General features: G+C 42.9%; 1 protein-coding gene across 1 annotated transcript; it reads right to left on the bottom strand.

The window, feature by feature from the left end:
* Positions 1-1,712: 1,712 nt before the first annotated feature.
* On the bottom strand, positions 1,713-8,136 carry crip1 (cysteine-rich protein 1). Its single transcript, XM_076978528.1, has 5 exons — positions 7,941-8,136; positions 2,963-3,057; positions 2,716-2,773; positions 2,224-2,276; positions 1,713-2,033 (listed from the first exon to the last, which is right to left on the bottom strand). The coding sequence occupies exons 1-4, from the start codon at positions 7,978-7,980 to the stop codon at positions 2,236-2,238; spliced, it is 234 nt and encodes a 77-aa protein (XP_076834643.1). The 5' UTR covers positions 7,981-8,136; the 3' UTR covers positions 1,713-2,033; positions 2,224-2,235.
* Positions 8,137-15,652: the final 7,516 nt, after the last annotated feature.

Consider the following 15,652-nt stretch of genomic DNA (forward strand, 5'->3'; position numbering starts at 1 on the left):
CGTGCTGGGGCCCGGTTATCCCCCCTCCCCACTCCCCCTCTGGCCTGCACTCACACTGGCTTCATCAACCCGGCCCGAGCACGCTTACGTCATCACAACGTGACTTTATTTGGAATAAAAGCGCACTCGCACAACACTATGGAGTTCACGATTCTCTTTTTATTGTATTTTTGGAGTCGTTTTGGGAGTGCAGAAACACGGTGCAAGCACAGATTTATCGATAATTTAACACAACGATTGTCTGCTAATCGCTTTGCCGCCATGACTGTTTAACGTGAGCGTCGCATCACTGACGTCATGTTTGAGTTCCAGCGAAATGAACGAATCAGACGAGGCACCAAGCGGGCCCGGGCACGGATAGCGCTTACACTAGAAGCGAACGAGTCCAAGTGAATCGTGCCCTGGCCCACCTCTTCAAGCGGGCACGAGCACGGTTAACTGATCCGGGCCCGGGCACGGTTGGAGCGATCACACTAGTCAAACGAACCGTGCTTCGGCAGGGAACCGTGCCCGGGCCCGGATCACAGACCCTAGTTGAGTACGCACGAGCAGTTATTAATCGCCGCGCTTTCCCCGCCTAGTTTCAGTTGTCTTATAACATTTAGATTTAATGTTTAATGTTTTATACCGAAGGGAGGTTGGGAAGTATCCTGTCATAAAATCAGATACTGGGAATTCATCCCAGCTGATGTAGCTCGACGGCGTGCAAGAGTTGAACAGCCCGAGCGCCTTATTACACTATAGTAGACCTGAACCAATTCACTGCTTAAAGAAATTACAGTAGTTAAAAAGGACACATTCAAATAGCTCTTGCTTTCAAGTTCAGCTGCCCGAGAGTCATAAGTGTCAGTGATTTGGCCTTTTGGTCAGTGTATGTGCAATTTCTTCAGAAGCAAGAAATGTGGTAAGTGTTTCCTTCATGTGTGGGCCGATAACGTGAGGGTGGTGGAGGGGGCAGGAGAGGTAAACAGCTGCATAGGTCATTTATGTTTATTAATGTATCATGTCATCTGTCTGTAGTGTCAGTGAGGTGCTGGGACTGACATTAAGGGATAAAGTTATCTACTGCTGTCCCTGTATGGACAGTCTGCGGTTAAATAAAAGGTCTTTGTTCAGAGGGCAAAGGCATGAGAGAGAGAGACAGGGAGTGTTGGCTGGGTCTCTGTTGGGTTTTGTTTGTGTCTGTTACCATGGTGACAGCTGTCCTGTGACAGTGGGAGGAAGCTGTTGCCAGTATGTCTGTGATGAGAAGAGCGGTCCACAGTGGGTGGGAGGGTCCGGCTGGCCTCACAGCCTAACCAGGGTCGGTGTGACTACCGAGACTCCCCAGAATCACGCAGACTTCCCTATTGAGTCAGTTTTTAAATGGGCGTGGGACTGTTCTAGAATTGAGTGTTTCATCTGAAGCACATGTGAAGGAATGTGGCCTTATAAGGATAAGCTTAAAAACTATAGTTATTTAGTGTTTTGAGAAAACACGAACGAATCGAACAAATTAATCAAGAGGAAAGTATTGACTTCACTCTAATGATAAAAATGTGACATTTGTTGAGAGAACGCTTTGTTTTTTGTTCCAAGGTCTTCAGTTGTTTAAATTGTAATACTGTAACTGCCATCTTCTGAGGTAAGTTTTTTCTAGAATAAAAACTGTTGAAGAAAAGGAGAGTGTGTGTGACAAAGTACAATTGTGAAATGCTGTGAGAGAACACTGCTTCAAATGAAAAACTGAATGTTTAATTAGGAAAAAAACAACAATTTGAATAGCACTTCATAGCTATTCAAAACATCATTCTTCTGTGTTATAGGAAACTACAGTTAATTGTTTAAAATAAAAAAAACGAAAAACACAGGACCCATTTCCTGGACATAAATTAGGCATAGTCTGATGTAAACTGGCCATCAGTGGTGATAAACTGGTATGTCTAAACTGAAATGGCTTGCATTGGTCACTTGGTTTAGCAATACATAGATAAAAAGGCAGTTGAACGGTATCTGGCAGTCCACTGAAACCCTTGGGTCTCCTGGGATGGAGTCTGTAATTGAAATGAAAGCACAGCCAACATAAACGTGACATTATCAGATGAACTGAAATAGTGGTGAACAGAACTCTTTCTGTTTTTCTAGGCACTAGCCTTGGACAGTATTATCAATGGAAATTCTTAGTGCAAATCCGTTCAGGACAGGGACTTGAGAGAGGGAGAAAACATTGAGAAAGAGGCTCACCTGTTGCAGAACCTATTTGAATGTGTGGCTCTCGGTGCCTCCACGTCCAAATCCTGGGGGAAAAAGAGAAGGAGAGAAAGGATGAATGACAAATTCCTTTGAACCAGTGTTCTGTATAGAAACTGTAGTATTTCACCACAACAGTAGTGCAGTGTGATGACTCTGTTTTGTTCAAAAGAGTAAGTTTGGGAGTCACAGACTTTGCCTTTAGAGTGAGTGGACTGTTATAGGGTTTATTAACATTTGCAGGTGGGGCAGAAGCAACATGGCATGCATGATATAAGAGGTATGGCCAAAGGTGTCACGAAAAACAGTAGAGATTTGAAATCATGCTTGGAAAATCAAGACTGTTTGAGTTCAGAAAGGAGCATGTGATTTGAGTGCTTTGAGAGGAGACTTTTCTTAAATAGATGATCTTAGTTGATAAATAACTGTCTGAATGCTACAGAGCTCTACTCCAAAACAACAATGTAATGATGAACGTTTACTCACCTTTGGGTCCAAAGAGCGCAGAGTAGCATGGGTTGTTACAGTACGGCTTTCCATCATGCTAAAAAAAAAAGGAAATGGATTATTCTGTTTATGTCAAGGATTTGGAGCAAGGCAAACATATGCATGCTAACCTCCGCCACGATTGTAGTGGTGCTCCAGACATTATTTTGACAGCATGATGTACACCAAAAAAATCAACACAGTTCCACTGAATCGAGTAACGTCTTTTATGTAATCGCCTTTGTACCTCTGCGTGGGAGCCAGCAGACAGGGTCTTGCTGCATTTCTCACACTTGAGGCATGGTCTGTGCCAGTCCTTCCCCAGAGATGACACCCTCTCCGCTGAAAGACAATACCAATATGCAGCAGTTATCTACAGAGCTATTAAAACACAGTCAACATTAGTTTGAGGAAAGAGATGCAATGGACATGGAATCTAACAGTCTTCGTTGTGGTATTCCAGCCAAGTGCATATTTGTCTCTGTGGAGACATGCTGTCTTATTGGCAGATACAACCGTTGTGCTATTGCTTACTATTTATTGAGCTCATATCAAGAGCCGAGTTGCCCTGAGATCAATCTCCAGCTGTGAGCTGTGAGCCAAGCTTAGTCAAATCAGTCCAGCTCATCGCAAAAACGTTTCCCACTCCTTTAGATAAGTCACGGTAGAGAGAACATTGCATGGGCGTAGCTGCAGAAAAGGAACGCTCCTTGAGGAATTCCCAACCCCGCTCCAACCACTCATAAGCCAGTAAAAGAGAGGCTTTATCTGGGGGCCACGCATGGGAGATACCATGAGATTCTCATAAACAACCACCCTGACAGTCATCATAAAACAAGGCGAGGACAGAAAGGCCTGTGACATGAGATGTTTTCTAGAGTGGGGACTTGGATACTCAGGAGAAGATGTCGGAGAGTTGTGTCTTCAGCAACAAGAGAAGAAGAACTACCTTTATTAATCCCCTTGGGGAAATTCCTTTTAGCCCATCTGGACTGAACACACATGAGCAGTGGGCATATGTCAAAGCTTTACATTGTGCACATCAAGATCGTGTTTGCTTTTTAAAGGTGTTGCTGTACATAACACGGCGGGGGTCAACGGGGCCCAAATTCAGGCTCCTGCAAAGAGAACGCCACAACAAATGTTTCTATTGAGCTGCAGGACTGGAGATGCAAAAACAACCCAGAAAGCATTAAAGGCTGTGTGTGCTATAGTCTGTGTGTGCTATAGTCTGTGTGCTATAGTCTGTGTGCTATGGTCTATGTGTGCTATAGTCTGTGTGTGCTATAGTCTATGTGTGCTATAGTCTGTGTGTGCTATAGTCTGTGTGTGCTATGGTCTATGTGTGCTATAGTCTGTGTGTGCTATAGTCTATGTGTGCTATAGTCTGTGTGTGCTATAGTCTGTGTGTGCTATAGTCTGTGTGTGCTATGGTCTGTGTGTGCTATGGTCTGTGTGCTATAGTCTCTGTGTGTGCTATAGTCTGTGTGTGCTATAGTCTGTGTGTGTGCTATAGTCTGTGTGTGCTATAGTCTGTGTGTGCGCTATAGTCTGTGTGTGCGCTATAGTCTGTGTGTGTGCTATAGTCTGTGCTATGGTCTGTGTGTGCTATGGTCTGTGTGTGCTATGGTCTATGTGTGCTATGGTCTGTGTGCTATGGTCTGTGTGCTATGGTCTTTGTGTGCTATGGTCTTTGTGTGCTATGGTCTGTGTGCTATGGTCTGTGTGTGCTATGGTCTGTGTGTGCTATAGTCTGTGTGTGCTATAATCTATGTAAGCTATGGTCTGTGTGTGCTATAGTCTGTGTGTGCTATGGTCTATGTGCTATGGTCTGTGTGTGCTATGGTCTGTGTGTGCTATGGTCTGTGTGTGCTATGGTCTATGTGTGCTATGGTCTGTGTGTGTGCTATGGTCTGTGTGCTATGGTATGTGTGCTATGGTCTGTGTGCTATAGTCCATGTGCTATGGTCTGTGTGCGCTATGTTCTGTGTGCTATGGTCTGTGTTCGCTATGGTCTATGTGTGCTATGGTCTGTGTGTGTGCTATGGTATGTGTGCTATGGTCTGTGTGCTATAGTCCATGTGCTATGGTCTGTGTGCGCTATGGTCTATGTGCGCTATGGTCTGTGTGGTGCTATGGTATGTGTGCTATGGTATGTGTGCTATGGTATGTGTGCTATGGTCTGTGTGCTATAGTCCATGTGCTATGGTCTGTGTGCGCTATGGTCTATGTGTGGTATGGTCTGTGTGGTGCTATGGTATGTGTGCTATAGTCTGTGTGTGCTATGGTCTGTGTGCTATGGTCTGTGTGTGCTATGGTCTATGTGTGCTATGGTCTGTGTGTGTGTTATGGGATGTGTGCTATGGTCTGTGTGTGCTATGGTCTGTGTGTGTGTTATGGGATGTGTGCTATGGTCTGTGTGTGCTATGGTCTGTGTGTGCTATGGTCTGTGTGTGTGCTATGGTCTGTGTGTGCTATGATCTGTGTGTGTGCTATGGTCTGTGTGTGTGCTATGGTCTGTGTGTGTGCTATGGTCTGTGTGTGCTATGGTCTATGTGTGCTATGGTCTGTGTGTGTGTGTTATGGGATGTGTGCTATGGTCTGTGAGTGCTATGGTCTGTGTGTGCTATAGTCTATGTGCTACGGTCTGTGTGTGCTACGGTCTGTGTGTGCTATGGTCTGTGTGCGCTATGGTCTGTGTGCTATGGTCTGTGGTTTCTATGGTCATGCTCGGCTCCGGTGACGTGACAGGTAATGCCTCATGCTATAACTGTGAAAGATTTGACTGTACACAGTCCCCATGGAAAGTTGTTACTGAAAATTTAGGAGAGTATGAAATGCTGTTGAACACCAGCACAAACTGTAAAGCCAATAGAACAGAAAAGACCAGGAGGGAACAGTCTGGCCTGCCTCCTTCAGGACATGCAGTCTTGAAAAGAGATTGGTTAACTGAGTCACAGCCTAGACATGCAATCGCTGCAGTCTGCATCTAACAGTGGGTCATTACCCATTATTATTTCTACCATGGGCCAAGTTGAAACAAGACCGAGTGCAAAAGTCAACAGTTTGCAGTGCAGCCGTGCCATGCCGAGCTTTTGTGTGCAGATGGGCGTCCATGGTTGTGCGTGTGGGCAAAGGGCGGAGCCTTATGTGTTCATTGTCATGTCTTCATCAGTTTGGTGATGGACTGTGTGGATCATCTGCTCTGTAGATCAGAGGTCTGAATACGCCCTCTGACGCACACCTCAAAGCCTGAACGATTGTCCAAAGCACACATACACGCTGCCATGGAAAATCTCTCCACCGAGAGAGGAAAATGACAGCAAAGAATGGAAATTGTTCCTGCACTACATTTGTTTTCTTCATCTGGACCTTTCCTTGCCTTAAAATAGACTAAATGGTGAACATATATCTAAAATGGCCTGTCTTCATCTCAGTCTCACTTCCTAGTTCCAGCATTCAGAGGAAGAACTTCACATGAACGTGAATGAGCAGCGCTGGGGCATTTCACCGTCACTGGAACAGCAGGCACTTCAGCGGGTGTCCTCACCAGCTCTCTGGTATTCTTCTGTAGATTGCCCAGGTATTTTTCATAACTGAATCTCTCCATCAGAAACGCATGTGCCCCCCCCCCCCCCCCCCCCCACCCGTTCTACCGTGATTACTAGAAGACAGTATGAGAATTGTTCTCTGTTCCCATCAGCCACCCTTCGCACGCTGTGTGTAGCGGCAGCTGTGGGAGTAAAGGGAGAGGTCGGCTGGATTCCTCTCAGGGCAGATTTGGTTGTTTTCGTCCCTCTGGATGGAGACGGTGCTCAGCCTCCATCAGGGCGGCAGTGGTAGCATGATTGCTTCCATCTGAACATTAGTGTCCTAGTGAGTGAGCGGAGGCTATTAAAAGTGCAATTAGCAACAGAGAAGCAGGGTTGTTTTTGGCTTTGGTACACTGAAAATAGCTTCTGTGGAATATAATAAACCCAAATTAAAGTAGAATGAAGACGGTGCATGTGGCTTTTAGCCGTGATGGGAATATAAAGATATTAGTTCAGAAGATTTTGCTGTCTTACAGATGATAGGAAGCTAAAGAATATCCAGCCATTGAAACCTTTACAAATGATGGATAAAAGCGTAGGATTTTGAGGATAATAAGACAAATAGTACAGAAAAAAGCCTGCTTTTAGTAAAAATAAAAAAATAAAGACATGAAAAACTGCGGTTGGCCGCGGCTGGTCAGTAAATCTACAATGAGAGAGGAGGAACAGACAGGGCGGAGGGTCAGTCCATCCGGCTAACAGGACCCTGCCCAGAAGGCCAGACAGAGGCACAGCTTTGTAGACTGGCCCTAATACCTCAGGGAAAACCCTGGTAGAGGAATAGAGCTGAACAGACACCATCTTGACAGACTGTCCTCCGAGCCACTGAGGATGAAGGTCTCCGCGCTCTGCTGGGATTCAAGAAACGGGCTGCGGGTATATATTGTTATTTTAGCTTACTTTTATCTTAGATGAATACATGGGATTGTGAGAATCAGAGTTATATTTAAACTCTCTAGAATCAAACACGCAGACGTTACCGTTATGTTTGGGCAGAGAGGAAAAAATCAAGCACAAGAACACGTTTGGGCTCCTTTTAGCGCTGTTACGAAACACATTAATTAACGGGGACTGCACAAGGCGGACGCACATCACAACCGTTTCATATGCAGTAGCTTCACCCCGATAGAGCACGTGTCACACAAAGTAGTGAACAAAAATTATATTTTTGTCCCCCAGCCCTTAAACAGATTCTTAAACTGTCGGTAATATATTTTTATTCCACTGTTCAAACTTTAATTTTATTCATGCATGTCCACATTTATGGTGATGTGTGCTAAGGGAGTCCTCATCGGGCCAACTGCGGATATGCGAGCCATGACATTATTACAAGTCTTTACAAGTTTTTATAACTCACCAAATTAAAGTTGGATATTTTTAAGCAAAAACGGCGATAACCGTATTGGAAACTTGCCCCTCTAACCCTACAAGATTTATGTTTCACTAAAAGCAGGAAATGGGCTCAACCTTAAAAGTTTCTGCATGCTTCATTGACGCATGCAGTGAAGATATTACTACAACGCCCTTGATGTGCACGTGTCACAACATGACTCATGTTACTATATGTTATTTTCATTTTAAATGGCGTTTGTTGCATTCAAAGCAATGTTAATTGAAATTATGGCTTCTTACCAAAGTATACTTCCTTGTTGCACTTTGGGCATTTGGGCATGTTGACAGAGTTGTAGTAAACTTCCTCGCAAGAGAAAAAATCCTTGGTGTAGAAAGTTACGATGCAGAGGAACTGAGAACAGCAACGGTCCACCTGCCAGCAACCACGCCTCGGTTTGCACGGATGATCTCCATCCGCTTATTTATATCGAGGAGGAAATAGTTTGCGCACGGCGAAAGAGGGAGAGGCGCAGTGTGGGCGCGCGCGCCTTGTATGTATGTGCATGCGCGCATGAGTATTTGACACCGGTTTTATTCAAGGGTGCATTGTTTTACGAAGTTCTGTAATGTTTATCATAGTTAATATATTCATCGATTATGATATTACCCTAACTCAAAGACCTTGCATCTTTTCTGAATTTTTAATGTTCTGAATTGTTCTTTATGCGTGACATACTATTGGCACAAGACTGTTTTATAGCCTTTATACTTACTTTGTTTGAAATTTGTTAGCATTCTCTACTGACTTGTAAAGGTTCGTCATTTTGATTCCTCTGTCACACGTTTTTAAGAAGAGATGATGGAGAAAACCGGTTGATTGGGTCTTTAATCCACTAATCAGGAAGTCAGTGCTTGAGTATGCAGGCATTTGCTTTTATCTGTGGAGTGAATAGTGTTTTTATACATAGAGCCCAATTCAATTAACTGAATGCCCTGCTCATAGAACGTGATATTTATTATACTGTCGTGAGAATAATTGTTATAATCAGTCATAAGGTGTAATTACCAGGCATAATAGTGGTCATGTATACTCTTTTGTCAATGGACAATGGACAGAGGGGAAAAAAAGCCCCAGGGATATTTCTCATTCAAATATAGCTCCCTGACTTTCTATGAAAATGAATTACTTTGAAAATGAATTTGGTGCTTGCATGAGTGTGTGTGTTTTGCATGCATGCAGTCGGTGTGCTTTAGATAAACACTCTTGCGAGCTTCCACTGGCCTCTGTGTTGATTCATCCCAGAAACGATAGCAGAACCTCAAACCAACCCATGTGTAAACCAAACATGCCATAGCAACCACTTGTTTTTCATGTACTGTAAAGTATTTGTGTGCATACACACAACCACACACATGCACACAGTTTGACATGAATAATACACTCACATTATGAGTGACAGCGCACACTGATCTCATTGCTGTGGCATTTTTGTGTTGATTATCTGGGGGCTGTGCTCCTTTCTTGTCTGTTTTTCACTTTTTTTTGCTAATTGTATTATGCAGATTCCTTGCAGATGATGCAGCTTAATGTATTTCAGCTGATGCAAAAATTCTCTCTCCTGGTAATCAGCTGGTGTTACATAATAATTAAAAAACTGAAATAAATGATAAAATATTTGTCTCGGTGAAAGCTTTAAATATCCGCATTAATCAGTGGGAGGTCAAAAAATTATCCTCTACAGCCATACACAGGCCATCTGTGTCTCTGGCACGTCTGTGCGTGCGTGGCATAGATCAACCTCACCAACGTTTCCTCAGGGCCTCTATCACCAGACTACCTTTCCCAGGCCATCCCGCCACCCTAATTCTGCCCCACTTCCATTCTCCTGCCCCACCCCTGCCCTAAAAGCACCCAACCTCTGGTTCATCTCCACCCATGTGCTGCCAGCGTTCTCCCACAATCATGGCCAAATCAGACGGCAGTCTTTGTTCTGCGGTGCAGATTTACTACGCAGGCACTAGAGGCACATGGTAGACTTATTTTTGGCAGTGTGCAACTTTTTTGAGTTAATATTGTTTAAAAGTGATAGTTGAAATGAATAGAGATACAAATGTTTCAAATGTTTAGCGCAGTCCAACTCTGGGGGAGGGCGTCTATGATCATGTATTTGTCTGAAAGGATTTGGCAAGCCAATGTTTTCTTACAGTATTTCACTTGGCTATGCAAATCTTTTAAATAGCTTTCGATTTCCTGTAATTTTTCTCTATGAAAGTTCAGGACAGTGTGTTTTTGTAGAAATCTTACGGAGCATTTGTGTGAGCAGGGTATTTTGTACGTGGATGATGGATGAGGGTGTAGAGTGGAGTGGAGATGACAAAACAAACAAACACAGCCGCCATGTTTAGGCAATCAAGGTCCTGGTGGGGCTGAGGTCATAACTTCTGTGCAGCTAACCGTAGGGGCTGGGCTACTCAGACCAGGAGTGGCTCAGCTGAACTGAACAGAGTCAAATTATTCTGGGCTTTTTTGTGGCCTGGAAAAGCAGATGGTATAGAGCAATAATGAGATGATGAGTCCACACACACACACACACACACACACACACACACACACACAGATCCTTTCAGTGTTTCGTGCATTTTTTCACAAACCAGCCCTATCATGCCATATGGCATCTTGGTTGTTTTATCCCACATTCCTTAAGGCTGACACCTTAGCCATTCATCAGCGCTAACGTACAATGTTTAATAGGGCTTGGTGTGTTATCAGTAGTTATTCATGAACAAATTGTGAGATTACTCAGCCACAGAGCTTTCATATGCTCTGCTGTAGCTCATATGCTGAGTGGTGTTGCCCTAAAATAGGCGGAGAGAGGTTATCACCTCCCTCAAGGAGCCCAAGAACGGGGCTTTTCCTGCTTATCAGTGATCATGATAACACAAGCTGAACGTCTTGGTAGCTGATGTTAATACTGGATGGTGACATGGTTTTGGATGGGTATTGTAGTGACCATGTGGTAGGGCATTACACTGAGTCTGTGGGTTCAGTTCCCAGGACATGGATGTCCTGTGCAGATAAATGTGATTGTCTGGCCAGTGCTGTAAACGTAAATGTTTTGAATATCTGTGTCAGAACATTTGTGAAATAGCTTTTAATGTAATATGTTCAGTCTGTTCTCACACGGCATCATAAAAATGAACTGCAGATGAGATTTCAGAGCGCAGTGTTCGCTGCTGTTATCTCAGTTTTCTCCCGTCTTCAACTCAGCGCCAAAGCTGTCGGCTGTTTGAAGACCGACAGTGAAGCCAGTCTGTGTGAGGAACGGCACCGTTGCCCGGACACTGAACACAGTCGTCCTGCCGACCCACAGCACACGTTGACCCAGTGCAACTGGGTGAGGATGTCTAGTGCTGGTTGGACGACATTCTTGTCAGCACACGCCATGACACATGTCAAAAATACATGAGCATATTTATCATAATATGGAGAAGTATAGGACTTCAGTCTTGTGACACTGCATCAGCCTGTATGGTTGGTTACACAATTAAAGGAAACCCACGAAGGTTAATCATGCCCAAATTAACGAGTTCCATCAATTTATAAAAATATTGAACATTAACAATATTATTATTGTTTTAGTATCTTTTTTTAATATTACTGTCCTGACATTTAGCCCAAAGGGATAGCCTCTCGTTTGGCTTTTTCATTTAGACATTCTCCATTTTACAGTCATTAAAATCTTTCCAGTTCTGAAACGCTCTGTGTGACACTGCCACACTGGGCTTGATGTGCCTGTTGTAATTACCCTGACCTACAAGCTGCCACAAGCCCCACGTGTTGTTTAACAGCCTGTTTTATGAAATACTCATAATGTCACATCACTATGGGCATAAAATATTGTTTAAGTTGGAAATGGTTGAAAAGAATGTTTCACTAAGGGTGAATTTATTGGGCGACACTGTTGGCCACCACCAATTCCACCCCCTGAAAAAAAGAGGAGAAGAAGGGAAAGAAAGAAGGTTAAAAATGCACGTTTCCTTAGTAACCAATAATTATTTGTTTGGGCTTGCTTCCTGTGCCATGGTAACAAGAAATGAATAGAAAAAACAGGAAGTAAAATCTGTCATGTGTTACATCATCTGTTTCAAGGTTCAGACTGTTCTTTCCAGAACTCTTGCAGGCAAGGCCAATGTGGTAGTATACTGTACGCCTGTACAATGAGTAGTCTAAGTTTAAAGCCAAATGAATCTTACTTCCTGTCCAATTACACAGTAGTTTTTATATCTAAATGTCTTTAGCTAATACATATAGCCTACCTTATCAACTCAGAATAACTTGTAGGATCTAAGTATATTGCAAAAGTGATCTAATCTCAGCATTAAAAAAAAAACAATAAATTAACATTATTGAATATCAAGGGATATCAGTAATGTGTTACAGTTTTGTAATTATAAATTGCATTGTGTACAGTTACAGTATTTCGCTCTACCCTGGGTGTCAGGCCTGCGAAACCTCTGTTCCTTGAACAAGTTGGAAATTTTATGCATGTGTCTGTCACGCTGGGGGAGAGAGTGTGACTGGGTGTCCTCCTAAACGGAATATGCCAAAGGGTGTTTTAAACGCAGAGGTGGCACCAGCCAGAGCAAGCAGGTCCCTCGCGGCTTCGGGAAGGCACAGGTGAAACAGGAGAGTTGTACTTGTAGGCTGGAAATAGTGCAGCAGAGTAATCGAACAAACAAGGGAAAGTGTGTGTGATGCTGATCAGTAAACAGTTGATTGGGAACAGTGGCTGAGAGAGTCTGCTTGATCTCAATATTGCAACCTCAGCTTTTAAAATAATGTATGTTTGCAAACTCTGTTAATTTATTGTTTGTTTATTTGAATGCTGAGATTAGATCCGTATTGCTATATACTTAGATACTGCAAATGATACATATTTATGGATGTGGCATAGGACCATTCATGACTTTGTCAGGTTGTACATAACATTTATATTTCAACATTTCAACCTGTAATTGTTGCTGTCACTGTACATAGATCTGCATCTGTGAACGTGGATCTCCCACGTCACATCTTGCATGTTCACAGAATAGCTTATCTAAGTGTGAAGAAACATCACGCCGATGTGACGTAGTGTCAGCAGCTGGTGAACTGCTAGCATGGCGTGGGGGGATGTCTCAATGACCTCAGAGATTTTGCTTTAAAGATGCTGTCCATTTAGAACTACTGGTGTGAAGAAGTGAAACTTCTCTAAAGGCAGGTCAGCTATTTTCAGGTTTGCTGCATACTCAACAGCACAGTGACACTGTGACATAGTTTCAGAGAACAAAGGACCGATTATATATTTCAGTCACATTATAACAGAGATGTGGCAGCCTGGTCTTCTTCTACTGAAAATAATACTTCATGATTTCATGAGATACTAAAAAAAATATGAACATCACCACCTGCACTCACAGTACTGGATTATAGACCATTTTGCAGTTCTTTGCACCTAACGAGCCTCATGTGATTCCTGTTCTTTAGCTAATTTTGAGAGCACATCTTGAAGGTGTGAGAAGGATCCCAGTAACTAATCAAGAGTCTGAGACTCTGTGTTATCTTTGACAGGATTCTGACGTGCCGAAGTTCTGCATTGCCATGGAATGATGCAATGATGCAATGACGTAATGACGCAACACAGTGAGCCCAGGGTCGGAATCACAAGCAGCCATGACAACTAGGGGGTGGTAAAAGATGACATCAGACTTAATGTGATGGAAGCTTGGGTAGGGATTTGGGCTCTTTGTTTTGCGTGTGGCGTCACTGATGTCTTGTCTACTAAACATACCTATTTTTTAGGGATGCACCGAAAATTCGGCCACCGAAAATTTTCGGCCGAAATGGCTTAAATTTGCATTTTCGGTTTTCGGCCGAAATAGTTTCATCACCGAAACAACACGGCCGAAACAATGTGCTGTGATGACGCAAGCAAAAATCGCCACCTGCACGCGCTTATTTGGATAAAGCTAGCAAAAAAGTTTTCCAGTGATGGCGTCAAGGCAAAGGACATTACACCAAAAATTATGGAACTCGTTGCCTTAGACGATCAGCCGTTCTCTGTCGTAGGGATTTCGTAGGCTAATAGAGCACATTGAGCCCCGTTATGTTTTGCCGAGCAGACGACATTTCTCAGAAGTGTGTTTACCTGAGCTGTTTAATGTTGTTGCAACTCACGTCACGTTTTTCAGTGTCTTTCAGGCCAGTCAGTTATAATTAAATTTAACTCGTATAAAATACATATATTTATCCTCTCAGATAAAAACGGTCTGCAAGCGAGATTAATTTAATTAGTGGTCGGCCGTTGTCAGCGTTATCGCCGTTAACGGCCCACCACTAATTTTATTTTATAATATGCATTACTATAATGTCAGTGCTAAATAAATATTTTCAAATCAAATTTTGTAGTTGATTTATTCTTTGAATAGCAATGCCTTGATTTTAGTGAGGTTAGCCATAAATCCAATGTTACTAATAATTGGCATAATGTATTTCGGTGTTTCGGTTTTCGGCTTTCGGCCTTGGTTTCCTCATTTTCGGTTTTCGGTTTCGGCTAAGAATTTTCATTTCGGTGCATCCCTACTATTTTTTCATCCTGTCCTGATGGCAATTTTCCAGACCCTCTCCACCAGTCTCATTGACTTTACTTGATGTGTGACTCAGAGGGGAGTTACTTCAGTCTGCCATTATAACAGTGTTAATAGTCTACTATTATACTATTATTGTAACGCAGTTTCATCTGCTCTCCTGAAGAGCTCTATTTCCCACCTACAGCGAGTTCAGAACGCTGCTGCAAGGGTCCTGACCCGCAGGAGAAAGAGGGATCATATTACACCTGCACGCTACTCACTGCACTGGTTACCTGTCAGCTTTAGAACAGATTTTAAGGTTCTGGTGATGGTTTTTAAATGTCTTCATGGCCTTGCTCCTCTTTACCTCAGTGAAATGATGGTTAGATATGTTCCAGGTCTCTCAGGTCTTCAAACAGTGATCTACTGGTGATTCCTCAAAGCCGATTAAAGATTGGCGAGGGGGCTTTTAGCCACTATGGCCCAAAGCCTCTAGTAGGTATCACTCCGGTCGCCCTGTTCCATGTGTGTTTTCCTTGCCTGTTTGTCCCGCCCTGTTTCCATGGTTTCCTTCTGTCTGTCACACCCCTGTTGTCAGTGATCCCACCTGTGTCTGGTCAGTTCCTGTTGGTCCTGTGCATTTATATTTCCTGTGTTTCCCTGTTCTGGTGTCGGTCATTGTGTGTAAGTAGCTCCCTGTTTCTCTGCCCTGGTGCCTTCTGTTTTTCTGTACCCTGGTTGTTGGTCTTGTGCTCGTTTTGTTTTGTAAATTCCAGTAGTTCCTTGTTTTCAGTATGTTGCTACATGTAGGTTTTGTTTCTTGTTCTGATTCACTAACGGGCTTGACTAATGCCTTCTTGTTTGACTCTGAGTTTGGAATTCCCTTCATTAAATCTCGCTCTCCTCAGCGTTTGTGTCCGCCCTCTCACCCCCGAGACGACGCGTAAAGCGTTATACTCAGAGGCTTTTCATCCCTGTACAGCTTCAAGAAGAGCCTCAAAACCTTCCTGTTTAGATCTGCATTTAGTTAAGGTCTAATGGTTAATTGTTCTATTATTTTATCATATTATTCTATTACATTATTTTACATCTTATTTACTTACATTATTTTGTCTATTATTTTAATAGTTTTTCCATTTCATTATTTTATTTTATAATGTTTGTTTCCTTTTTATCTTTGCTTCCTTTTATTGTTTTATTTATTCTGTAAAGCACTTTGAGTTACATGTATGAAAGGCACTATACAAATAAAGACTATTATTATTACTAATACATATGGCCATGAGTGCACTCAGGCACTGAGCAATGGGCCCACCCCCCTCTGTAATAGGTGAAGGTCTTTAAACGTCTAACACTATATTTAGCAGGCTTGCTCTGAAATTTTAATAAACTTCATGTTACTT

This window comes from Brachyhypopomus gauderio, chromosome 17 (genome assembly GCF_052324685.1).
Source record: "Brachyhypopomus gauderio isolate BG-103 chromosome 17, BGAUD_0.2, whole genome shotgun sequence".
Classification (NCBI taxonomy): domain Eukaryota; kingdom Metazoa; phylum Chordata; class Actinopteri; order Gymnotiformes; family Hypopomidae; genus Brachyhypopomus; species Brachyhypopomus gauderio.